Below are 26,592 nucleotides of genomic sequence, written 5' to 3'. Positions count from 1 at the left end.
TGCAATTTTAGCTTTCGCAAGTTTGTTTGTAAAAATACAAAAATTAGGTGGTCCCACAATTTTTTCCATCGACTTGATCTTGACAAAAAGATTACCATTAATTCAGTTTTTTTATCTTGTTTTTCAAATATTAATTGAATATGTTTCATGTCAGATCTGTTACTGTCTTTAGTTTTCTTTAAAATAAAATTGCTTGTTTTGAATGAGTGTGTACTTTTGTCACATACACGGGTAGGTTTAAAGACTACTTTTATTTAACATGTTCAAACAAAAGCTGAAACACAATTTCATTTTACAAGAACTGTCATTAGAACGTATATATATACACACAATGTGCAATTTACAACGTAAAATAGATATTTCATACACGACAATACAAATAAAAATGTATAAACAACAACAATTCAAGTTTACTATAAATGTTGTTTTTTCAGTAGTTTTATGAGGTCTTCCAGCTTCATGGCTGTCCGGACATCTCCCCGGACCTTCAGTCTTCCACTGTTGTACGCAGCAAACGGCTGCAGGTCCCCGTGGAACATGGCCAGGAGATCGCCGTCACTCAGGCTCAGAGTCACATCCGGCTCCCGAAACGGGGCTCCCGATCCAGCTGCTCCACTACCTACAAACAACACAGAGATTTAGTGAAGCATTCGTTGGAATACTTGCTTTTTCTGATCATGTTGAATGAAAAAACCTTTGTGATTGTTGACAGTTCCTTAAAATCACACAAACATATTGGCTTGGATTCACATGCAACCATTTTTCTGTTAGAAGGTAAGCTTCTGTTTTTCCTCAAGGAACTGTTACCTGAGCAAGAAGGCACCAATGTATTGGGGAAGAATATGTATGCCCGTAACCTTAAAAATGGTTAAAGGCAAAGTTCGCTGCTCATATTATTAAAAAAAAAAAAAAAACGAAGGCTCAATACTTGTGATCAGATCTTCCAAGATGCTTTTGATAACAGGTCAACCTTTGAAGCTGCTACCCTAACTCTCAGCAACCATGTTCTTTTTCCTATAAAACCTGCTCAGAAAAATTATTTTTATTTCTGTCAAAAGTCCATTTCTTCTCACTGACATTTGATTTAAGTCAAGTCTGACACCCCGATGGCAGCTTTCCATTTTGCTGCAGCTCTTAAATATCATCACTTTTAACTGTTTCTTATTATGCTTTAGTGTCGTTATAGTTACATTTTTCTTTTATTCAAATTTTACTTTTGTCTTTGCTGTGTATAATGTGTTTTCAAATGTACCATTACGAATATTGCATCCAGGGAAGATTCAGGAAACAAACTTATTAATTTCCTTGATTTACAGCATCACAGTAAAAATGGCATATCCACCCATCCATCACCTTGGCTCAAGTCCACATAGTACTTGTGTTGCTGTCCATCAGTTGAGGTGATTTCAAACTGGAAACACGCCCCAATCTGGCGGACCAGAGAGTCAGAGAGCAGCGCATGGACGCCACTGAGCAGCTCCTCCACAGAACCGTATGTGCTGACGACAGACTGGGGGCCACTGCAGAGTTCATCTGTTAATGTGACGCTGTCCTCTGTGGAGATGCAGGCAGACATCAGACAATGCATTATTCTTACAAAAACACAATGCACTTAAGCCATTTGAAGTGTTTGACCTTACTGGGGTGAGGCTGTGAACTACTGGTGTTCAGGAAGTGCATAGCCAGCTGCTGAATGGGGCCGGTGAGGCCTTCAAGTCCAGGTACGGGGGGAGGAACGATGAAGCCTCCAGCCTGGCCTTGCTCTGGGGCTTTGAGCAGAGAGCCAATGGTAAGTTCAACCCGATCCACCTCAAGCCCCCAATGACGAGTCATCTCATTTATGTCCATCTAGAGGAGAGGGGAATAAATGTTAGACGACAGAAAGAAATAAATCATAAGTGTTCAGAGATAAGAGCGACAGCCCAGCTCCAGTAAGTTCTCACCCCGAGATACTCTCCCAGCTTCACCCTCTCAGTCTGGATTTCCCTGGCAGTCTTCTTAGCCAGGCTGTGAGTCAAAGCATTCTGTGCCGTCATCCTGGTGGAGGCATTCAGGTCCTGGACTGACACCACGGACATGACTGGGTTCCAGATCCTGAACTGGATGTCTGCTCCCACTGACAGCATGCCTCCATCCTGAGTGGTCACCTACAGCGGGACAAAAACAGTTCCTGATGAGTTTATCTGTTTTTTTTAAGATGTTTTGTGGCTGTAGTGGCCTATTTTTTGAAAGTGGTTAGACATGAAAAGGGTATAGAGAGAGAGAGGAAGGAAGACATGCAGTAAAGAGGGACAGGCCAGGATTTGAACCTGCGCTGCCTGCGTGAAGGCGAAAGCCTCTGCATATGGTGCGCCCGCTCAAGTCACTGAGCTATCCAGAGCAGGTTCATGTTGGTTTGATAGTGATAGAATAAACAAAATCAGTTGAAACAAACTGCATCCTTTCTTTGAGGCATACATGACTCAATAAAAACTGCCATACATATGACAGAGAAAATGTTTTTGACCTTAAAAGAAAAAAGATAATAAATGAACTGTTGTTTCAGCCTGGAATTTTGATATGATTATCTAGTTCATGGAGACAAAGATATCAAAGCAGAGCTGTGTAAGATGCGCAATGTTAACCACAGTAAGTTAATATGTTTTATTCACTTTTCAGGTTGTATTTAACTGAAATTTAAACAAGACTCCAAATCCAGACACACTGCAACATGGAATACAGAGTCGTGTATGTCCAATGACTCCCCCCAGTTTCAAAGTGATCAACAGAGCACCAAGGCTGCCGCCTGCAGGACGACTTAAATCCTACAAAGCTCTCAATGTGCTTGATGAGCAGCTGAAGACGCAACAAACTGCTAGCATCTTTGCATAATAATAATGACTAATATTTGGGACAACATAACATTTTGACACCCAGGGACATCGTCAAAGAGCTGCAGAAAATAAGCAAAGTATCCTTTAACTGGTCTAAAGATCTAAAAAGCAACAGCTTTTTAACCATTATAAAAATGTAGTAGTAACTCTGCAAATGTTCTCACCTTTTTTCAACCCCTTTAAGAAGTGAAAATGGTAGTGAAACACAGTAAACGGTCCTTTTAGTAGTATACAATTTATTACAACCCACCTCCCAAAAACGTAGGTCCCTGTCTAAAATGTAGATAAAAACAGAATGCAATTATTGGCAAATCTCATAAATCCATAGTTTATTCCCAACAGAACATGAATTTTGAAAGTGAGACGTTTTTCAATTTAATGGAAAATATGAGCTCATCTTGAATTTCATGGCAGCAAACGATCTCAAAATATGGGTTTATGAGATTTGCAAATGATCAAATTCTGTTCTTATTTATATTTTACACCATGTACAGTGTATATATTTGGAATTGGGGTTGTAATGAATCAATTAATTCATTGATAATGGCATTTTGAGCACCACCAACCAAGTTCCACTATATATGTCTCTGTCATCAGTGTCTCCAGATCAATTTCTATAGATTAAAACACACTTCTGACCAGAAGAAAATACATTATACTGACAAAGGTGTTTTGCCACATCTGTTAATTATTGAAATCAGGTATTTCATAGAAGCATCCAGCCATGAAGTTTATATTTACAAACATTTGTGATACATAATGGGTGGTTCAGAGTGGTACCGTGATAAGATACCGCCTTTGCAATAAAACAGTGTGTGAAATGTCATCCCTGCTGTATAATGTACAGTCATCTGTAAGTTATACTGTTAGAAGAAGAACAAGCCTTTAGGAATAAAAGCAACTCAGCCCTGAAATGAAAGATGTAAAAATGACGGTTGGGATGCATGGTGCGCACAAGTTGCTCTGATGAGTCACCTGCAACTTATTTAACGTAAGCACAAAAACTGTGCAACAAGAGGCTCCATGACCGAACAGGTGTATAACAGCATCAGATAAAGCCATGGCAAAAAGTGTTGGAGTATTGTAGAGCACACCGACACTGGATAGTTGACTGTTGGACATGGTTTGAATTGGGTTTTGAAAACTTGACTGGACTGCACAGACTCCTGACCTCAACCCCACTGAGCACCTTTGGGAGGCTTTCTCATCTAGCATTAGTGCCTGACATCATATAAGATCAGAAAGCCATCAAAGAAGATTTGAAGCTCCGATAGCTGCAAATATGAATGTATAGATTTAAATATACTGCCTTGAATTCCAGGTTTTCAACAATTCAAACAGCTAATGGACAGCTCACCTGGCAAGGAGGTATGTTGAAAGCACGGGTGCGCAGGTCTACTCTCTGCCACTGGTCAATGAGCGGCAACACCAGGACAATACCAGGGCCCTTCGGAGGACAAATTCGACCAAGACGGAACACCACTATCCTCTGGTAGTTTGGTACAGTCTATGGATAAAATGGGTCAGAGTTGGTCATCTTTATTTTTATCAAGTGACTGGATGAGCTGTGAGTGAAAGTAATCAAAAGCAATTTAAGTTTACCTTCAGAACAAACCATCCTGTTATGGGGAAGGTCACGAAGGTGCAGATGTAGACAAGCGAGATGACTATCATGTTGCAAATCCAAGACAGCCATCCTTGGGAGGCATCTTAAAGAAAGTCACACAAAGTCGGAATATAAAAACTAACCAGGAAGAAGATCTCATGAAACATCTGAGCCAGAATTCTCCCCAGCTAAATGCAGAAAAGACAAAGGTGATCATTTTTGGCCCTCAAAATGAAAGGGAAAGATCAGCGCTCACCTTGGCTCCATGTCATTAACAGCTACAAATCAAGCCAGAAATCTTGGGGTAATTATTGACTCACACCTGAACTTCAACAGCCATCTAAATTTTATCACTAAATCTGCCTATTACCACCTGAAAAACTTTGCTAGAATTAAGGGGTTTCTGTCTAAACAAGACATGGAAAAACATATTCATGCATTCATTTTCAGTAGGTTGGATTATAGCAATGGCATCTTTACAGGCCTTAAAGGAGCATGAGGCAGGATTGAGGCAGGATTTATGAAAAAAATGCATATACTTTTTAAGTTTTCTAGTAATAATGTCAGATGAAGCGTTCCAAACCAAAAAGAATGAGCCCTCTAGCGTATCTCTCCGTTGCCTTGAACAGGCTGTGTGCTGCAAAATGTGCTGCAATTCCGGACCGGAATTTCCCGCGCTGGGCTGCGGATGTGACGTCAAATGACGCTGCATGCGCGTTCTCCCGTGCCGACTTCGCTGTTGGCTGCAGGAACCCCGACGGTCGTCGTAGCGCTAATGAGTCTCATTTCTTATTCTTGCCCCATGCTCCTTTAACAAGAAATGAATCAGGCAGCTGCAGCTGATCCAGAACGCTGCCGCCAGAGTCCTTACAAACACCAGGAAACTGGACCATATTACACCGGTCATGAAATCACTACACTGGCTTCCAGTGAGTCAAAGGATAGAGTTTAAAATCTTCATGCTGGTCTACAAAGCACTGACTGGTCTTGGACCAAAATACATGGTTGATCTGTTAGTTCCTATGAAGCTCCCAGACCCCTGAGGTTCATCTGGATCTGGTTTGTTGTGGTTCCCAAGAACCAGAACCAAGCAAGGTGAGGCAGCGTTCAGTTATTCTGCTCCTCACCGGTGGAACAAACTTCCTGTAGACCTGAGGTCTGCTCCAACTGTCAGCTCCTTTAAATCAGGATAAAAACATTACTGTTTACTGAAACGTACTCTTAAATTAAATACTTTCCTGCTGTACTCTACTGCCCTTACTTTTTAATAACTTGTGCTTCCTGTCATTTTATTTCATTTTATTTGTTATTTACTGTTTAATTGTGTCTTGTCGCTTTTAATGTTGATGTAAAGCACTTTGAATTACCTTGTGTTGAATTGTGCTATACAAATAAACTTGCCTTGCCTATGTGGTACTCTGCTAGATGTCACACAATACTCTTTTATGAGGTGTATTTGTGCTGTTTCAACTGCTTGGACCGAATCAGATCATATCAACTGTGAGTACTAACTGCTTAAATTACAAATGTAATATATTCACAGCTAGCTTCAGCTTTTACCCACCGCTGAAGTCGTTTTCAGAGACATTGGGCGTGTAGTCGAAGGACAGTCCCTTGTGGAAGCTGCGGTAGGTGAATCTGTCCGGCTCCACGAACAGACCCGGAGTCCGCGCACTGGGCTCGCTGCGGGGGAGCGGCCGGTACGACCCACCGAACATGGCTCGGTTAAACACGGCTCATGGGTCTCCCGTGTGGAATAAATCACTTTTAATATGATTTAAGTTAGTTCTGCTATCTGAAGAAAAAACCATAAAGAAGTTCCGTGTTTTGTTTTGCTGGAGTTCTTCTTCTCAGAGTGACCAACGCGTCCTCATCTGTGAATGTGCTCACTACCGCCATCTGAATGACTGAATAAATGAATTTTTATTTCGAACATGTAAAAAATAAAAATTAAAAATAAACAGTAATATCTTCATATTCACATATTTTCGAAAAAAGGAGTAGGAAGAAGTACTTTTTCCTAGTTCCTACCCCTTTATAACTCTATGAATTTACATTATTGTGTTATTATTATATCTACACAATATCCATATAAATATAGTCTACCGGTATATAAATACTACGTAAACATGCCTATTACTACATAATTACCGATATAAGTATATATAAAATATAAATATTAGATAAATATTATATCAATATATAGAAATTACAAATATGATATATATCTATATAAATATACACGATATAAACTACATAAATATCCCTGTAAATATATATATATATATATATATATATATATATATATATATATATATATATATATATATATATATATATATATATATATATATATATATATATATATATATATATATATATGCTACATACCTAATAAATATATAACATAACCTAATAAATTTGTAACATAACAACTGATGAGAGATGGACAGCATCTATGGCCATCTGCCGTTAGCGCAGCCCAACCGGAGTTTTCTGAGAAATGTAAGCAATGCATATTTTGTTTCTTTGTTTTTAATCAATGTATTTCCTTTAATTTAATTATGAGTTTTATTGAAGTGATTCCTCACAGAAAAGTGGAAAATTAACTCCACAAAATGAAGCAGTTTGACTTCTGATAGGAAAAAAAAGACATGATCACATCATTCTGTACGGCTTCTTGTCCATTTCAAGATCCATTTTATGATTTTATTGCTTGTTTTTAATTGCTTCAAAGGCAAAGGACCACTTTATCTGTGTAAACTGCTGAAGCCTTACACTCAATTTAAAGGACTGAGGTCTACGCACCAGTTAATCCTGGAGGTTCCCAGATCCAGACCATAAACAGAGGTGACAGAGCGGCACAGACTGTGGGAAGTTTTCCTCTTAATATCAGAGATTCTAACACCCTTGATCATTATAAAATTCTCTTGAAAGCATTCTTTTCTTTAGAATTTAGTACTGACTGAGCAGTTCATTTGAACTATTTTGTTGGTTTTTTTTATTGTTTTTTTTTTAATTGCATTTGGTTTTATTGTTTCTAGCTTGTTTATGAGGACATTGCTTGTTTCATCGGTGCAGTTTGCTCCTGTAGAAATAAACTTAAATGAATTTAATTACACTTTCAATTAAATATAAAGTTTGTAAGTTACGAACAATGTTTGATCCCAAAAATGTTTCACAAATAAACAGAACAAGATAGCAGAAAAATACATTTGTAAAAGCTTTTTTTTTTTGTTTTCTTTAAGAAAACATTGGTTGCTACGTTGTAATTTGTTATTACTCTGCAAGTGTCTTTGTGTGGATTATAAAATATTTAAAGAAATGCCTAATGCAGTGAAACTGGAAGACGACAGCTTGTACTGTGGTGTGCAGCACCGTCACCCCACATCAGTAGCGTTTTTAGGTCCACACTTGGCTTTGTTTGTTTTCTCCAATATGACCAGAAATATCATTCATTCTCTGAAACATTTCTGTGATATGTTTAAACATATTTTCATTTTGATTCATATCAGGGAAATGAAGGAGAATAAACTGCCAAAGATCTTTTAATGTGAGGATGCAAAAAAAGAAGCAAAATTTCAATTTTTATTAAGGTGAAATACATTTTCACATATCTTAAATTTGACATATTAGAAAGACCCTTTACTTGCAACAGCGCTACACAGAATATTTCAATATATCTGCTGTCAATAAAATCTCTATGATTGTAGTGGTTCAGAAGTGCACGGTGTTGTAACTGAGGAAAAGCTGACGTAAGTCTAAATGAGTCTTTCGTACAACATTCTGGATGTGGTACAGCAGTAAAAGAAAGCTGAATATAAACAACTGTAAAAAGTAAACCATCACGTACGTTACCAGAATCCTTAGTCATCACTCATTTATCCATGTCCAAATGACTTTGGTGACAGGACCAGCTTATAATTAAGTTGAAGGTGAAAGATGACATGTTTATGAATACGCAGTCAGACAGTTTGTCATTGGATGAGAGCTTCCGTTCAACTCTGGCTAGTTTTTGAACATGTCACATAGCAGCTTCTCCATGGGTGTGCTGCCAATGGTCTTGTGAAAGAACATCCGCTCTATTTTCTCAGAAGTCACAAAGTGGAGGGACGGCAGGAGAAGTAACAGTCTCCCAAACCTCGTTGGAGAAGAACAAAGACAGGTGAGCTTCGTGTCACTACGGCCACATCAGAAACAAACCTCACACTTTTATGGTTGAAAAATGTCAGACGGTAAAAGAAGGTTCAGTGTCACCTGGCACTCTGGTCGGGGTACACGGACTGGATGTGCTGACCCAACAACACCTGTGACTGGTCCTGCAGATTCTCCACCTGCTCCGCATCTTTGAGGCTGCGTGTCTCTGCAGCAGCAAGTCCAACAGCAAACATCAGTTATGCGATCCAATGGAGAATGGAGACAACGCTGGGTGAGTAAATCCTTACCCGGCTTGAACAGCACGATGGCCTTTAGACAGGCAAACTCAGTGGGGTCAACAGCCAGAGCCTTGAAGCGGCTGAAGACCTCCTCCAGGACCTCCAGGTCAGACGTGGGAAGGTTGATTTGGGCCTTCTGTGCGGGACAAAGCTCCGGCAGAGACAGAAGAGGACAGCTCTCCATGGGCAGGGACCACTGGATGGCATATAGGAGGAACATCTCGCTCCAGGCTTCTTCCAGCAGAATCACCTGAAGATGTTCCAGAGTTTAAATGTGGCTATTAGACTACTACAGAAATAGACAAAGCGACGCGGTCAGTGTCTCTCACCTGGTCCCGAAATGGCAAACAACCAAAAATTGGCAAATTTTTGGCCCATTTGACTGACATGAAGAGGAGTCGTGCTGACGTCTCGTACACATTCTCTGAAGAAGCTGACGTGTAAGGGAACGCACGACAGTCAACGGGCGAGTGATCCCTCTCTGTGTCATTTGTTGTCACATCGATATTTTCATCCACTGCACATCAGAAAAAAACAACAGTCGTGCAGTTAAAGCACCTGGGAGTCCAATAACGTCCACTTTAAAGGAGCAGTTCAGCATCTCATATGTAAATGTACCCTCTTACCATCCTCAGGCTCCAGTTTTGCACAGGTCTCTGCAGTCAGCAGGCTGACCATAACGCGGTGGCTGCTGTTCGCATTGCCGCAAGGCTGGACAGTGGCCGAATCGGTGGCAGAGGAAGTAACTGCGGGTCTACAGATGACGGATGAGTAGGTGTCAGAGGGATCCAGGTCCTGTGTGGTGGCCAGGTGCTCGTTTTTATCATCCACATTCATGGAATCGAAACTGAAATGTGCTGTGCTTCGAGGCTGTCGCTCATTCTGCACAGCTGCCAACATGGAAAGGTGGAGAATATTTCATGCAAAACAGACAAAAACATAGACATCATAGATGGCTCATCGCAGGTCTTTTCTCACCATCTTTGTTCATGCCAGCTTGGAGACACTTCTTTAGTCTACAAGCTTGACACTGGTTTCGATGAGCCTTGTCAACAGCACACCTGCCGGTTCCAGCCTGACACCTACGACAATATTAAATGTAACAGTTCATTTTATTTGAATTAAAACTAGAAGTAACAGAAGACTTTGTCCATTTATTCGACTTGCAGGTCCTCCTCACCTGTAGATGAGTCTCCGTCGCACGCTGCGTTTGAAGAAGCCACTGCAGCCGTTGCAGGCATATATCCCATAATGTTTACCGCTGCTTGAATCAGCACACACTTGACAAAGCACGCCTTGGTTAAAGGCCTTGCGTGGGCTTTTTTCTGAGGAGATTAAATAGCAAAAATGAAAAAAGTAGAATCAGTTTTGAATCTGATTAATATCGTAGTAACTGAGACAGGTGTTTAATTAACCATCTATTTTCTTCATGTAGTTTGTATTTGTGCTGCTTTTAGATTCCTTCTTTAAATTCTGTTTTTCTTGTGTTGTTTTTGAGACTTTACATAAACATACATGTTAGCGTCTGTTCTCATTATAACACTTTGATAAAGCAAAGCTTAATGGCTGACCTGCTTGGATTCCAGCTTTGCTGTGTTGTGTGAAGTCATTGGAGTTGTCAGAAGAAAATACGTCCATTTTGATCATGTGGTCTTCCGTCTTCTGTTGCCTCTTGTTTCGTCAGTACTCCAATGAATTACTTTAGAAGGATGAAAAGTAAAACCCAAAAGAATGGTATCTTTATATGAAGAATTTTCTGTTGCTATCTCCTGCATCAAAGTATGGACGCAGCATCGCATAGTTCAAAAACAGCATGAAGATGAAAAGGTTCCAGTGCTGATGTGCTCCTGCTGGCTTTGTCTGATGTAAGGTAGGGTCAACAGAGTCACCACTCGTCTTCTCTCTGCCTGCCAGAGTCCATGTGAGCGCTTGAGTCGTCTGGGGGCTTTCTGGAGGAAGACAAGAAGATTACCACCAGTCGCTGTGTAAGCAAATGCTGATTTGTCATCCTCTTAATCTTTACTGTCTATAGGGCTGAATCAATCAGTCACACCATTTATGTTAATTAACTTTAATCACCCAAGGAAAGGGCAAGAGGAATCATCTACATTTATTCCTCATATTTCCCCTACAGCTTTATTAGACAATATCCTGACATACTTATTGAGTTTGCCAACAGCTGTGTAATATATTTGCAAAAATATTTACTTTTGATGCTCTAAAATACACAACTCTGCTGGCAGGATGGTAAATCAACTTCATGATGAGTAAAATAGTTATTTACCACTTCATATTTTTGAAAATGTTGTAAAGTTACGCACAAGTGCATGGACGTCTCTTTAAATGTGTTCAATAAAGTTGTCAATAACATCATTGCAGTTCTTTTTCTCCATCTTTCGCCCCGCAGGGGAATCCTGCAAAGTCAAGACGTTGCCTCTGTGCCACATTGGCCTTGTTAGGGACACTAACCGCCTTGGGAGAGTATCGCCACCCCAAATTAGGAAAGGGGCTTAACCGTCTGTAAAATGTGCTCTCCCTTTAGGACAGGATTCACGAGAGAGGGTGATGAGAAGAAAAGCAATTCATGTCGAGACTGAGAGCAGCAACCAGTTGACCCTTAATTCCATGCTTTTGCCATATGGTGGCTGCTCTTTGAAGCAGCCGTCTGGCTCATTAACCACCCAAGGCCCAGTTGGCGTTTCTGGGATTTTGTTTTTTCTTCTTTACCTTGTGGTATCCAAAAAGTAAGTGCCAAAAAAATGTCAACAAATTTGTCTTTTCAGAATTCCTGATTCAGCTTATCAAGGTTCCTTTAGTAAGACAGTTGTGGAGGTCCACCAGCTGATTTCTGTCTTCTCTACAATCCCAAGTCATTTTCAATTTCAAGATCCAATTCATTATTGAAGACAGAGCTTTACCCCTGTTGGCCTAAACTGGTGTATAAAAGGATTACAACCTGGGGGTTGGGGGGGGGGTACTGTGGCCATCTGAACTGTCTTGCATTTCTCTTCTGTTTTCTACTAAAGAGACAAGGAACAATATTTACGATTAAAGCCAACAGGCTTTAATAATTGCAACAGTGTGGACAGATGCAAATGTGTCGCTTTCTGTTTTCTTATCTTGCTTGACAGTGTGACACGACATGTGGAAGAAGTGACGGTCAAACTTCATATTTGGTTTTGATGACTTGGTGCTGCTTGTAGAGAACTGAGGGCTGGTTGAGTTATTAAGTGTCTGGACTGCAGCTCAAATCCTGCATTTGCAGTAGTTACATAGTGAAGATTTGTAAGATAAAAGCATGTGTTACATGGAAAGATAGAAGCTGATTTACAGTATAAGTGCTAGAAGTAGAAGAGATAGAAATGAATGAATGAATGAATGAATGAATGAATGAATGAATGAATGAATGAATGAATGAATGAATGAATGAATGAATGAATGAATGAAAACAAGGTTTCGGTTGGCAGGACCCCTGAGTCATTGATGACTCAAGGTCGGTTGGACCCTGATTAATCCTGCTTGAGGCCATATTTTTATTTAGCTGTTACTGTTTATTATCTTCTCCTATTCATCCTTTCTTTTTTCTTTCTTTTTTGGTCCCAGTTGCCATTAGGTAAAAGGCAGACAAATGTTGCATTGATCCAAAAAAACAAAATAATCAGGCTTGTGGAAGCTCACTAAGCTAAACAAACTAAAAACAAACTAAAAATACAGACAAGGTCATATTATGACCACCATTTACATGTGTATTTGGCTACAATACAAATGAAACTTTAGACTATAAGGTATACGGCGCTGAGTCCGGTGGTCTGTAGAACCATATAACTATTGTTACACAACAAAGGCATGCCTCACTGGTCAGTGTGGTCTGATTATTTGTTGTCCACAGGAGCTGACAGTAAATTCACATGATGTGCATGCTGAAAGTCATCTGAAAATAAAAAATGGTGCATGTTTCAGTTTGTTTTTAGTCACCTTGACAACATACAATAATAATAAAAATAACATACAAACAATAATGTTATGTATGCGGTCTAAAATGAATCATTCACACTTAAAATTATGTCTAAATGAAAATTTCTACTGCATATTAGTAGAATTTGTTGGCATTCCCTGGGCTTATTTGGACGTCCAACTCTGCAGGTGTTAGAACAGCAAAGATGCTGCAGACATCAGCAAAGTGCTGCTTTGAGAGTTTACCTGCCTGGGATAACTGTCACGTTCCCTCACACCTGAGCGCCGTGATTGCGGCGCATATACAGGTCATCTTTAGCAGCATGGTGCCGTGAGCCAAGTGATTATGTATTTAGTGCAAACTCTTATGATGACAGAGCTGATCACACGTCACTGGTAAAACCCGTGCTTAGTTGCTTGTCACATCAAACTGACCAGCTTGTCGTTGCTTTCAGCCTCAAAAGCATGCTCTCTTTCATGCACTCTGCATGCAATTAAGGGTAAGGAAATATGTCACTTTTCTCTTTGTGGCATATATCAAACAAATTTTTCCTGTAGTCAGCTGCAAGATGTGCAAGACATAATCTTTCTGCCCTTGAAAGGTCCTTGAATGCAAGTTCACAAATCTTTGCATCATTCTAAGAAGCTTTCTGATATAATCTCCTTTTATGTAAGGTCTTGTCAAAGAGTGAGATTAACTTTTCAAGTTGTTTCCATTCTCTTAATTTACAGAGAACAAGCATATTAAGAATACTGTAGCATGAAATACATCTTAACTGATGATGAATTTGCTGATTCTTTATTTGAGGAAAGTTTTAAAGTAAAAAATCGTAGCTACTTTTTTAAGTAATCAGACAATAGTAAATGTAGTGAATAACCTTATGTCTGCATGCCTGAAAGCCAATCAGCATTGTAAAATGTGTAAAGGAAATAAACTGTGGATGCACAAAAATCATATTCATTCGTGTGCCTGACTCCAGGTGGCTGCAGTGAATGGATCACTGAGCTGGCCTGATTAAGCTTTGTTATGTTCAGTTCAGCATTTCCTGCGGTCCCCCCTAAAGTCAGATGAAGAAGAAGGACTGAGGTGTCAGCACTATGGCTAACAGGGATTACCCCGCCTTGCCATCTGCTGCCATTTCTGTAATCCACACAGTGAGCACACGATTTATCCCAGTCCATATCAAGTCATGTCAGCTCCACTCCCCAGCTGAATTAACACCGGTGTCAGTTACCACAAAATCCACATCACTGGTGGCAAAAGAATAAAGGTTATTTGATTTTGTTCAACTATTTGGAACCTCTGTTTTATCATCATTTGTATTGCAATTGAAGCGTATGACTGAAAATGAAATTACATAACTTGCGTGCAGAGTGAATCATTTTTCTCACATTATATTCCATTCACCATATTTTTTCATTTCTTATTTTCTTCTTTGTGGGTGGAGGGGCGCCCCCTTCACGCGGGGGTGGTGGTGATGGGGGTGGTGGTTGGGGGGGCCTTAGTGCTTTAACTGTAATGACTATTCAGATTAATTTAATAACACGGCAACATGATCCTGCTGCAGTACCTCTGCAATTACCCGATTGGCCTCTAGAGGGAGACATTCATCCTTCTACTGTGTCACGAGATTAGGGGAAGAGGAAGCGCAGCTGATTATAGATGAGTGAGTGGAGCCCATGGATGTATTATATAACTGGATACAGGATCGAAAATGGCCGCCCATTCATTTCAATGGAGTTTGCTCAAGTATGGGTAACTGCAGGCAGGGAGGGGGGGCGTGGTGCAGGGAAGGGGGCGTGGTGCGAGGGGAGGGGGCGTGGTGCGAGGGGAGTGGGGGCGTGGTGAGAACTGCAGTGGGTGTGCTGCGATCCAAGCCAATCAGTGGGTTTACAATGACATCTCAATTTTGTATTATATTTATCTAATTTATTATAACTATTTCCATTAGATAATTGCGGATTCATCCAAGTATGTGTTTATCTATAATATATAGGCTACTGCTAAATGCCTAAATTGTAAATTGTGTATATATATATATATATATATATATATATATATATATATATATATATATATATATATATATATTTAGACGTTTAATTCAGAGCGATTTAGGCCTACTAAGCAAGAACAAAAAATACATCAGATATGCTAAGTAGTATAACAGTGTCAAATATTAATTATACGTAAGGGTTAGTGTATCACGAAGATCTGTAATGATACTAAGCATATAGTAAATAGTGCTGTGCCTATATAAAAGATAAAAGTTTACGTGAACTGTGTGTGTGTGTGTGTGTGTGTGTGTGTGTGTGTGTGTGTGTGTGTGTGTGTGTGTGTGTGTGTGTGTGTGTGTGTGTGTGTGTGATGATATGTGTGTAAAATGATAAACGGTCGGGAAATATATGTTCCCCGCGTTTGAATTTCATTGGGCGGCTTGGTTTGCGGTACGCCCAGTGCTTAGTTCGCAGCACGCCCCCCTGTGATGTCACTCGCTACTCCCTGCCTGCAGTTACTCATGCCTCAGTTTGCTCACCCAGCGCATCCGCCGAAAAAATTTCTGACTTCCTGGTTTACTTCCTGGTACACGGGCCCATAGAGCATGCGCAGTTGAGTCACCTCCCATGATGCTCTGGGGCCTCCCATCATGCCCCGGGGCAATGTGAACGAGCGCTGCGCGCTCTGGACAAGCGCTGCGCGCTCATGAGTCCTTCAGACCGGTAATGATAGATGTACACAATGAAATTAGGGATTTATAGGGCAAATCAACCGATGCTGTTCTCAAAGTCATGGTTATAGACTATACATGGTTCATTTGTGTGTTTTTTTTAATTAAAGATAAAACGAGTCATTTTTATTTAAGATGAGACACCCCAGGTTAATAGGCTAAAATAGTGTAAAAATGTAAATAGCAGGTATCACCATGAAACTTCCCAAGTTTATTACTTACATTAAGACAAATATTTTTTGTATTACAAGTTTTGTCAAGTATTATGTTTAAATATGTCAAATATTATGTTTAAATGTGGTTAATTTGTGGAGTTTAATTTTTCTGAGTAAGGATAAAACGAGTCATCTTTATAAAAACAAACAAACAAACAAAAAAACACATGGGATTCCCCACAATAACACAAGCTGTCATATGCTATTTATCTATATACCTTTGGGTAAATCTTTTTGTCTATTAATGATCGTGCAGTCCGAATGTTAGGCGTAATTAACTTTGCATTTTCTCTGATTCTTTTACAGCTTCTGGGCTCACATTAAGTGTTATTCCTGCCTGATATCTTATTTTCACAAACCATACACCGTTGGCTACAACGGAAATGTTTAAGTACAAGAATGACAAACCATTATTATTCTTGCTATTAAACATTTCCGTCTGTGATCCCCCTGGTCAGGGCGTTTAGACCGAGTGTGAGCTGAGCGTCCCACCTGAGCTCTGTGCCATAGCGCGCAGCTCCAGCTCAATGAATGACAGAGGGTCTCCTGCTCAGCTGCTGCTCAACACTGATCAGAGCAGCTCCCCCTCGTTTACTGAGGTTTTATTTTAAACCCAATGTCTTTTGTCATGGAAAAAAAAATTAAGAGACCACAAAAACACACCTTTGAGCCGTGTTTTCCACTTTTCTGAGTGATTATTCCGCCGAACGGGGTTTAAGATTCAGCCATGCTCGTTCCCGAGACACACACGACCGCGCTTTGCGAGTGCACGGACAAAGCCGTGACGTCACGCCCAGAAAGAGACTTTTCTTTGACTTTTCTGGCCGTTATAAAACATTTTTGACGGATATAAAGTCCATGACTTAAAAATATAGAATACAAAGATTAGTAATTGCCGGTGATTACAGCTGGAGGTGTCCTGTGAACAGTTTTAGAGGCTTCTCTTTTACTATTGCGGTCTATGGGAAAAAAGCTTTCTGGGCCCCATGGGATTTTTTGTTGCAGTACCGCAGCTGGCCACTGGAAAAAATCGGCGTGCCTGCTGAGCGCGAGACTGGGGGCCTGGTGGAGCCACATGAGTCAGACCTGCTGGCCTGGAATAGTTAAAGGTTTATATCACTGCAGACAGTGTTTTCAAGCAAAATCTTCAGGGTCACATCCATTGTTAATTTTATGACTTTTTTTTTTTTTTTGCATTGACTCTTTGTGAGAGCAAATGTGTCTTCGTGTGTCCAAAAAGCATTCAGACACTGAGGAGTTTTAACATCTAAAGGTTAACAATGTGTTTTGAACATGATATAGGACGTGTGACCAATTATTATTATTCATGTTGAATAATTATTTATTTTTCCAATCTTTTTAACCCATGAAATCAAGCTGAAAGTCAGATTATAACGTCCACAGACAGCTGGGGGAACTCTTGTTCTTCGTCTCTCTCTCTCTCTCTCTCTCTCTCTCTCTCTCTCTCTCTCTCTCTCTCTCTCTCTCTCTCTCTCTCTCTCTCTCTCTCTCTCTCTCTCTCTCTCTCCCTCTCTCTCTCTCTCTCTCTCTCTCTCTCTCTCTCTCTCTCTCTCTCCCTCTCTCTCTCTATCTATTTTATTACAATTCCTGCAAATTATATGCCACTTTTGTTGTTGGTTGTTTTTGCATGGTTCATATCTGTCATTGTCAAAATAGCTATGTCACCAGGATATTTCTGAGTGTTTTTTTGTCTTTCTCATGTTTGTAATTATTTGTCTTTCTCATGTTTGTAATTATTTTATACATCTGTCTACCTCCAGTTCAATTATACAACAGGTTTTAGAGTTATTTTACTTCATCAGTTGAAGATGATGTTCATTGCCTGCCTAAAATAGGATTTCTTCTTTACTGTTGCTGTGCGGCATCTGCAAGACTTGGACCTCGTTATGCCATGACATCTGACAATTCTAGCTCGCTGAAAACATTTGCATATTTTTTTTCTTGAACACGTGAAGGGCGGTGTGTTGCTGCTGCAGTAGTTCTTTTTTCTTATCAAATTTCCATTGGTTGTAATTTAAAGCACAAACTTAAATTTGAACTGTATGGATGAAATGATTTTGACTTAAATTTCTTTGAATTACTTTTCTTGAAAACTTTCCTTCTTGAATACTTGTATTTAATATAGAGTGGGATATAAAGCAATCTGCCAATATCTGTTAATATAGCTGTTTCTCTAGTTGTGTGTGTGTGTGTGTGTGTGTGTGTGTGTGTGTGTGTGTGTGTGTGTGTGTGTGTGTGTGTGTGTGTGTGTGTGTGTGTGTGTAGGAAAAAAAAACAGTGACGTGGTCTGCACACCAACAAGATTTTATTACAGTTCAGTCCAAGAGGATATACACATTGCATCACATTTCTATATTAAGGTTATTCATTATTCAAACAGTAATTTAAAATAAAGTTTACTTTAAAATAAAAAAAAAGGACTAAGAAGAAAATATAAATAAGTCCCTGAGAAAGCGCTGGAGTATTTACATTTTTACTCTAAGCTGGAAAAACAAAATAATGAAGAATCTTAATAGTTCTTATAGTCAAAAACGTTAAATAAAAAAAAAAAACACAACACTTTTTAACTAACACTGAAACCATTAACTTAATTGATTTAAATCCTCAGTAAACTGCATCCTCAAACACCTTGGTACTCGTGTTTGCAGTGTCCCACGTGCAGAGGCTCTGCTTGGACTCCACGCCTAGATAGGAAGTAAAGCAGAAGCACGAGTATACCATGAGCCAGCTTTGTGGAGAAAGACCATAGCGTCTCGTCGGAGTGGGTCACGACTCCTGGAACCAAAGAGCTGGATGTGAAAAGGAAAAATACCTCAGGAGCTTGCATCGAAACTCTTGCAGTCGAGGAAATGCATTGTCCACACTGGAGGTCTGCTTCTCATCACTCCACAGTCTCTCCGCAGCAGCACTTGCCCTGGGCCTTGGAATTAGGGTTTGAAAATCAACATAATTAATTCGGCTTTTGCGTCTCACACTTCATCGGGTTCACTAATATCAGAATTTGGGTGACTTTTACAATCTCGTACCAGAGCCGAGGAGAGAGATTAGCAGCATCAACATACTCTCCCCACATGCAGACCTCGCCTCCGATCACCAAACGCTTTTGGTCCTCAGTACCTATGAAGGGGTGGGAAAGAAAAAAAATCATGAAGTGATTTAAGTACTAGTTGTGAGTGAACTACCAATCAGAAACTTCAAGTTTATCACACCACTTCAAGCCAGTATTTACAATGGTTTCTCTCACGGACTCTTTTCAGTGGTAGCCACCACAATCAAACGTGCAACATATTCAGCACGTAACTAAGACGTACTGTTGGCCTCCAACACATTAAAGAAGTTCTGTAGTTGCACAGTAGTTAGCCCAGTCCTGGCAACTGGAAATAGGGTTGGTGCACGGTGGGGAAGCCAGCATGACCTTTAGGTAATCCTACTGAGCTCAGCATCATAACTAACTGGACTAACTTCCAGATGTGCAGCAGGGGCAAACTGGGCCAAAAATTCATTAAAAATAAATTTTTAGTATTATAATAACAATCGTCACAATAAACAGGTACTTAAAATTCCTAAAATTCCTTATATAATTTCCCCTCAGTTAATATTTAAGTATTACTGAATTAAATTGATCTAAATTAAACTGAAGTGGCTCACAAAATTGATTGCAGCTCACTTAGATAGCATATTTATATTCAGTATTATATGTGGTGCACATATGGGCAGCAGGAGTAGCATCGTACCGTTGGCGTCATCGCACCCTGCAGCATGTGGACCAGATCAAAGCCACAAGTTATGTGAAAAAGAATCTCTTTTAAACTCAGTGAAAAGCCCTTTTCTTAATCTGTCAAAGTACAATCCTGCCTTTCCTGTTGAAAACCATAAAATTGTCAAAAGAATCTCTTTTCAACACGGATCTCTTATGGCCAGCTTGAACTATGCTATGCACAGCCTGTGTTGGAGAATATAGAAGATAGACGTAACTTTCACATGTCAACATTTTATCTATTTATTTATGCGTTAAAGCCTATCTCTATTTAACTTTCAAAGCAGAGCTCCTTATCAACATGCTCACCTGCTCCAGCATTCAAAAGACTAAATGTGACGCACATGTCCACACCCAAAACCTTGAGAGTGCAGAAACATATGGACTTGGTGAGACTGTGTAGATTTTTTTTTTTTTTTTATTTTTATCCCGATTTTATTTCCCATTTTTATCACCCAGTGCTCCTACCTAAGTGACAGTCCTGGGCATTGCTCCCCTCTACCAACCTGTGTAGACTGTGTAGATTTGCAAATAACTGAATTACATTTGATATCCATTAAGTCTGCCTCCATTCAAAATGTCATTTGAAGTATTTTTGTAGAAACAGTGTTTCTAATGTCTCAAAAGCTTGCATAAATCTAAAGTTGTTTTTTTAGGGTTTTTTTACAGTCTAATGCGAGGAGTTTTGTTTAAAAAAATTAATGTTTTCCCGAGTTGAGTAGAAATGGTGAGGTGCTGGTTGGAGCAGTGCACTGGACAGGAGTGGGATCTTGTACCGCAGCAATCACACCACTCTGCAGCCAGGTCCAACTTTTAGTTTACTTTCTAAATCGACTATAGTTCATTAATGCACTTACATTGAACAAAGTAACAACAAGTATATTTCTATGACGTAAAAACCTGTATATATTGTTTCTAAACTACTATTATACTATCAACTGTGAATCATGAGCAGTGTTCATAGCCACTTATACGTGTCAGCAAACTGGGTGTAACTTTTAATATATTGTTAGAAACAAAAACACATTAGTAAGCACAACTTCAACAAGCTGGAGCACAAGCACAAGTTTTTTTGTTTTTTTTTCTGACCTGTGAAGGCAAGGGGCCACACAGTGTAGTAGCGGGCCCAGTTGTGTGTGGGCCCTGGCTGGTCCAGATACCACGGAGAGGCCAGAATGACCCTGATCCCTGCTTTCGCCACCCTGCGGACCTCGCACAGGTAACAGCCCTGCTTCCACACCTCCACCACTGACAGAGAACTGAGCTGCAAAACAAAGCTCAGGGCCATTAGACAGGAAACAGACCAATTACATGTTCACTTGAAGTCATCAGATAACTCATTGCTATGAATTGTGGCTTCAAACTACTAAGAAAATGAAAAAAGATGCACATTTTTCTCTTTAACCTTTTACAGGGCAAGTGACCATATTTGGTAACTTCAGTAGAACTACATGGTTATTACAAAAAAAACATTAATAGAGGTCCTTGAATATTCCACAATAACCCTCTTGAGTAGAGATTTTGAAATTTCAAGCATGTTATTGAGTGCCATATAGGTGCCATAAAGGGTTAAGAGGTGCAATACTACAAGGGTCAAAGTAATCACATTTGTTTGTTTCCAAATACTCCAAACAGTCCAGAAGCTGTTACATCTTCTTCCATGATTTTGTTTTCCTAATGCACAGAGCATGAGATTTCTGCACTTTTGTTAGACAATGCATGGACGTCCTTAAATGTCATCTTGATGGTAGTATGTGATCCATTTTGTGAGTTTTAACACTACCATCACAGAAATTTAAATTACCTTTGAATCACCGAGCAACGGCCTTTGGACATTCGGCTGATAACGGTTGTGACAGTGTTTCACAGTGCAAACACCATCCACTTCTTCCCACCAAAAAACATACGGTATAACCTTTCATCTAACCACATGGACCCCACAGAAATCTGACCATAGTGGCCACATGGAAATCCTGGCAGACGTGACTCAAGTAAGAAACGATGGAGGAGAAAACAAAATGGTGACCGAGCAAGAGACCGAGCGGAAGTACATTTTGTACAATCACCTTCTAACATTAACCGTTTTACAAATGACATAATTATCTTCTTTTTATATAGTTCACCTCCTTCCTTACACTAAACTGCTCCTTTACCTACATTTTGCATGTTGAGGTTCAAGGCAGTATTAATAAAACCATGGTATTTTTAGACAATTTTCAACTATATCTTAAACATCTCATCATGGAAGAGCTGGAGATGTTCCAGTAAAAAAACCCAATAGCTTTACATTCCCCCGTAAAAGTCTGTATCATGCATGCATTTGAAGAAAAGCATTTCAAATTGTGGCCTACATGAACATTGCTCACAAGCGCATAAAGAGATTGGAGATGTTACAGTGTGCTTACTTGTTCGTGGTAGTCAAAAACATCCTGCCACACGATAGATGTCTTGTTGAGAGCAGACGTAATGTTCACAATGCTGGAAATAGATGTTTGTGTTAGTGTGCTTCTAAACATATCTCCTGCAGATGCCTACATTTTATGGTCCACTAAACAACATACTTCTCCATGTAGAAGGCTTGCAGTTTAGGGAAATCTACTCCAAATCCCATCTTCTGCATGAATGCACGAATGTAAGGGTTGGATCTCCTTAATAAAACAAGCAGTAGCGGGAGTCATTTACCTACAAGGCCATTTATTTTACCTATTGTCATTAGTCGAACTGACATTTCCATCAGCTCAAATGAACTTCAGTTAATCGTACAATTAAAGTTAAAACTTTGTAATAAAGGTAATCAATTCTCTTCTTAAACATTTACTAGCCTACCAGCAGGAGAAGTCCACTTCATCGCCTCCTAAGTGGATGTAGGAGTCAGGAAACAGTGATGACACTTCTTTAAATAGTGACATCATGAACTGATAAGTGGAAGGCTGTGCCGGATTAACAGCACCAAAAGTGCCAGACGGAATCCCTCTTTTGTAGCAGGACGTCAGCAGGTCTGGCTGCCCTGAGACATAAATGACCAATACACTTCTTTAAACATATTTTTGCACAATCTATGGAACACAACAGAGAATTTGGAAAGTTTTAAGACCCTTCAAAGTTCCCCATATTTTGTTATTTTCCCCAGATCAAAATCTAAGTTTGGTCACTTGTGATGAGATCCAGAGTTCCTATATATAATAAACAGGAGTGGCTTCATGAAGACTCTGTTTAAAAAACCTGGAGCGACTCTACTAGTGTATGTACCTGAAACTCATAGGGCTTCTCTAGAAAGACATGAAAATATGCAGGTGAACCAGGTTGGTTGCCCAGCAAAGACCGGGTTAACAAAAAGGTCTGCCAAGTTAGTATGATCATTTCTAGGAAATCCTGAATCACTGCTGCCATATGTGTTTCAGGAAATTGCTTAAAGAAGGATCTGAATACTTATTAAAATGTCTTATTTTAGCCTTCGATTTCTAAATTTTCTAAACTAGTTATTATTTAGCCGGTTTTTCTAATTCTGTGTAGAAAGGTGCAGACAAATCCTTTTAAAATGTTTGTGAAACATAACAAAATGTGGAAAAATTTTACAAATCTGGAAACTTTCTGCCAGTACGGGCAAGAATGTTCTGGATAAGAAGTGATTCAAGCTGTCGTTTGGCTAATGATGTTGTTGGTCGGCAGATTTGTCCGTAATTATTCCCGTAGAGTTAAACAAGGCAAAACCTGGCATGGTCAGGGTTCTTAATGCCGAAGGTCAAACCGCTGAAATCATCTAGATAAAGTCTTCCAAGTGTTATTCTACCTCTTCCCCAAGATTTTGTGTGGCCTGGTGAATCAAACTCCGGAAGGACCCTTATTCCCCTCATCCTGGCATATGAGATCACCCTCCTCACGTCTGACTGCCTGTAGATGTGAGTCATCGGATGGAAAGCCCCCTGAATCGGAGCCAAAAGTCTATGGTTAGGGTGGAGATTGCTTACAAGAATTTGTGGATTCAAAGACCTACAAGATTAAGATATACACATCTAGACTGGAAATAAAACAATAAAAAAAAAAACATGTCCTTTTGAATACAAATTTTTAAGGAAGTGCTGAGTCACTGGTGACTCAACAACTCTCCTAACCCACTCACCTGCTTGGAAAGGTTGGGAAAGGTGCGGCTCTGATAAGGGAAGGAGGGGTCATCAACAATGTGCCAGTGAAAAACGTTGAACTTATTGTACGCCATTGCATCCTAGTGAGAAACATGAATGCCAGCTATAACAAATGAGTGAGCTAAGTCACATAAGTCCAAAGCGTATATCGTTTTATCTGATTATTACCAGAGTTTTTAAAATGGCTGAAACTGGTAAATAGTGACGTGAAGTGTCCAGTAAAAGTCCTCTGAACGGAAACCGTGGAAAGTCTTCAATGTCTGTTTTATTCACAAAATACTGAGAAAACAAAAAATAAAAGAAGAACAAATTAAGTCATATAATTAGACGAGACTGTATCAAAGATATAATTACTCCAGAGACCTAGTAAGTTTGAGCAAATGGAAACGTCTGACTTACCGAGCCATAATCATCTTGATACACCAACTGACTGAACGTTTCCAAACCTATGCTTAATCAGAATACATGCATTATAAAACCAGCGAACATTTAAATATACTCACACAAAGAGAAGGAAACTTTGTAATTTAAATGTTGGACGTCCGCCATTTGGCAACTTCAGTAGATTCATTTTTATGTTTGTTTCAATATCATATACATGATCTTCAAAAGTCTACTGGTTATAATCACCTCTTAGAGCTCCCCACACTGTCTCTGCATTCAGAGATGCTTGTCCATCAGCGACACTCAGATTGTCTGGAATAAAAACAAGAACAAAAATGTAATTATCTATTTAGTATCAAATTTGTTACTTCTGTTGCACAACGGTGTTCACATTGTAATCTTCGGCACTTCATGTGTTTATACGTACATCTCTCGGAGGAGTCCTCCTTTGGATAACTCTCACAATCACGACTGTCGACGCTGATTTCAACAAAAAATGCTTTACCCTCACATCGCAGGTGATCATTTCCTGTTGGTCAAAAATGTAGTTGTTACTACGACTGCTTGGCTTTTAACACGTGTAAAAACAAGTGAATAAAATGTAAAAACTATGGTATTTTTTTAATTCATAAACACAAAGCTGTGCTAGTATTGTCTTTTTCCATTGAACGTTTCAGAGGTGGTTGGCTCAGGGTAGCTGACTTGTGAACTGCTGTCTCTACAAAGCCCATTGATCCACTGTTAAAGGCAACATGACAGAGTATTCAAAACAAAAATACTGAGCATTTTCTCTTTAACTCTATGCATTTATAATGATATATTTCATACCTATTATCACCAAAACATCTACTCTTAATGAACATGGAAAAAAATATACAGTTTCTATGTACATGTTATATGCCTATGATTATACTTTTTTTTTTAAGTGGCTAATTGAAAAGGCATGAGAGGCCATCAAGGTGGGATTTGTTTGTCTTTTGTTTCACCACACCTTACTGTTTACCTACCAGAAGTGTAGCCTGGAAAAATAACAGAAAAGTATCTTTTGAAGGCAACATCCAGAACAGAGCAGCCCTGCTGGGCGGCTGATTGTTGTCGGTAACCAAAGTAGAAAGTCTGGGGCTTCAGTGGATATCTCTCCGTCGAGGAAGTGAAAGTTTGTGGTAACGGCCATACTCCCTCCACCTTGCGTAGGCCAACCTGGAGAATAATCAATAGCAGAAAATTATAACTTATACGAGTCTGATGTCCAGGATTTACTGAGCACATGACTTTCGCATCAGCCTATTCAGTCATCTGTCAAATTAAGCCTGTTAGGACGCATGGCATGCAGTCACGTGACATGCACCACATTCTGTAGGTTTGTTTTTTTTGTACTACTACTACACCCCCACCACCACCACTATTACTACTACTGCTGTTGCTGTTACTGTTACTACTACTACTACTACTAATAGGCCTAATAATAATAATAATAATAATAATAATAATAATGTTATTTTATTTTAGGTATTTTACATGAAATGCAGGCATCAATATATTATATTTTTAATGCATATTCATAAAAATATCTATTTTAACCCTCCCTTACATCGGTTTCGATCTGGCATTTGAAGCAAAGGTTAATGTGTTAAGACAAAAACAAGTTGCAAAGCTGGAAACCAAAAACAAATTAATTAATTATCAAACTGAAATCGTTGATAAAGCCTTAACATTTTTAGGGAAGCCATTCCAGATGCTTGAACTGGAACTGGGATGGTTTGAGTCGTATTATTTGTTCATGATCACTACTACTGCTGTTACTACTACTAATACTACTTCTACTACTACTACTACTACTACTACTACTACTACCACCACTACTACTACTACTACTACTACTACTACTACTACTGCTGCTGTTACCACTACTAATACTACTTCTACTACTACTACTACTACTACTACTACTACCACCACTACTACTACTACTACTACTGCTGCTGTTACTACTACTAATACTACTTCTACTACTACTACTACCGGTACTACTACTACTGCTGTTACTACTACTAATACTACTACTGCTGTTACTACTACTAATACTACTACTGCTGTTACTACTACTAATACTACTACTGCTGTTACTACTACTAATACTGCTACTGCTGTTACTACTACTGCTGTTACTACTATTAATACTAGTACTGCTGTTACTACCACTAATACTACTACTACTGTTGTTACTACTACTAATACTACTACTGCTGTTACTACTACTGCTGTTACTACTACTAATACTACTACTGCTGTTACTACTACTGCTGTTACTACCACTAATACTACTACTACTACTACTACTACTACTACTAGGCCTAATAATAATAAAATAATAATAATCATGATAATAATAAGTTCTTTTAACATTTTACATGAAATGCAGGCATCAATAATTCTTATATTTTTAATCCATATTCATAAAAATATCTATTTTAA

At 39.3% G+C, this 26,592-nt stretch overlaps 3 protein-coding genes across 3 annotated transcripts; all 3 read right to left on the bottom strand.

Annotated features, from left to right (window-relative positions):
• Positions 1-321: 321 nt before the first annotated feature.
• Positions 322-6,331, bottom strand: stoml1 (stomatin (EPB72)-like 1). Its single transcript, XM_061722618.1, has 7 exons — positions 6,044-6,331; positions 4,476-4,582; positions 4,231-4,380; positions 1,944-2,147; positions 1,641-1,848; positions 1,354-1,554; positions 322-619 (listed from the first exon to the last, which is right to left on the bottom strand). Exons 1-7 carry the CDS (start codon positions 6,195-6,197, stop codon positions 414-416), a joined length of 1,230 nt encoding a protein of 409 aa, XP_061578602.1. The 5' UTR covers positions 6,198-6,331; the 3' UTR covers positions 322-413.
• Positions 6,332-8,074: 1,743 nt separating this feature from the next.
• LOC133444736 (photoreceptor-specific nuclear receptor-like) lies at positions 8,075-10,842 on the bottom strand. Its single transcript, XM_061722617.1, has 8 exons — positions 10,487-10,842; positions 10,096-10,240; positions 9,894-9,997; positions 9,542-9,805; positions 9,245-9,432; positions 8,925-9,165; positions 8,737-8,842; positions 8,075-8,620 (listed from the first exon to the last, which is right to left on the bottom strand). The coding sequence occupies exons 1-8, from the start codon at positions 10,560-10,562 to the stop codon at positions 8,488-8,490; spliced, it is 1,257 nt and encodes a 418-aa protein (XP_061578601.1). The 5' UTR covers positions 10,563-10,842; the 3' UTR covers positions 8,075-8,487.
• Positions 10,843-18,159: 7,317 nt separating this feature from the next.
• On the bottom strand, positions 18,160-25,532 carry hexa (hexosaminidase A (alpha polypeptide)). The gene is made up of 14 exons (XM_061722616.1): positions 25,125-25,532; positions 24,545-24,646; positions 24,364-24,429; positions 24,133-24,179; positions 23,902-24,012; positions 23,712-23,813; positions 23,382-23,514; positions 22,418-22,598; positions 22,153-22,239; positions 21,997-22,069; positions 20,681-20,855; positions 18,861-18,951; positions 18,647-18,754; positions 18,160-18,518 (listed from the first exon to the last, which is right to left on the bottom strand). The coding sequence occupies exons 1-14, from the start codon at positions 25,384-25,386 to the stop codon at positions 18,455-18,457; spliced, it is 1,602 nt and encodes a 533-aa protein (XP_061578600.1). The 5' UTR covers positions 25,387-25,532; the 3' UTR covers positions 18,160-18,454.
• Between the last annotated feature and the right edge of the window lie 1,060 nt (positions 25,533-26,592).

Source organism: Cololabis saira, chromosome 5 (assembly GCF_033807715.1).
Source record: "Cololabis saira isolate AMF1-May2022 chromosome 5, fColSai1.1, whole genome shotgun sequence".
Taxonomy (NCBI): Eukaryota; Metazoa; Chordata; class Actinopteri; order Beloniformes; family Belonidae; genus Cololabis; species Cololabis saira.
Note: the sequence above shows the minus strand (reverse complement) of the source record. Positions and strands in the feature narration are given on the sequence as shown.

What these genes read in the sequence shown, in the direction of transcription:
- LOC133444736 (XM_061722617.1), bottom strand. Translation starts at nt 10,562, where the DNA reads ATGATCAAAATGGACGTATTTTCTTCTGACAACTCCAATGACTTCACA. An exon ending in GTTTGCCATTTCGGGACCAG is followed by an intron (nt 9,166 to 9,244) that starts GTGAGAGACACT and finishes GAACATCTTCAG; the next exon opens with GTGATTCTGCTGGAAGAAGC. An exon ending in TACCCCGACCAGAGTGCCAG is followed by an intron (nt 8,621 to 8,736) that starts GTGACACTGAAC and finishes TTCTCCAACGAG; the next exon opens with GTTTGGGAGACTGTTACTTC.
- stoml1 (XM_061722618.1), bottom strand. Translation starts at nt 6,197, where the DNA reads ATGTTCGGTGGGTCGTACCGGCCGCTCCCCCGCAGCGAGCCCAGTGCG. An exon ending in CTCTGAAAACGACTTCAGCG is followed by an intron (nt 4,583 to 6,043) that starts GTGGGTAAAAGC and finishes ACTTTCTTTAAG; the next exon opens with ATGCCTCCCAAGGATGGCTG. An exon ending in AGCTGGGAGAGTATCTCGGG is followed by an intron (nt 1,849 to 1,943) that starts GTGAGAACTTAC and finishes CCTCTCCTCTAG; the next exon opens with ATGGACATAAATGAGATGAC.
- hexa (XM_061722616.1), bottom strand. Translation starts at nt 25,386, where the DNA reads ATGTGCTCAGTAAATCCTGGACATCAGACTCGTATAAGTTATAATTTT. An exon ending in CAAGCCTTCTACATGGAGAA is followed by an intron (nt 22,070 to 22,152) that starts GTATGTTGTTTA and finishes ATCTATTTCCAG; the next exon opens with CATTGTGAACATTACGTCTG. An exon ending in TTTTTGACTACCACGAACAA is followed by an intron (nt 20,856 to 21,996) that starts GTAAGCACACTG and finishes TTTGTTTTGCAG; the next exon opens with CTCAGTTCTCTGTCAGTGGT.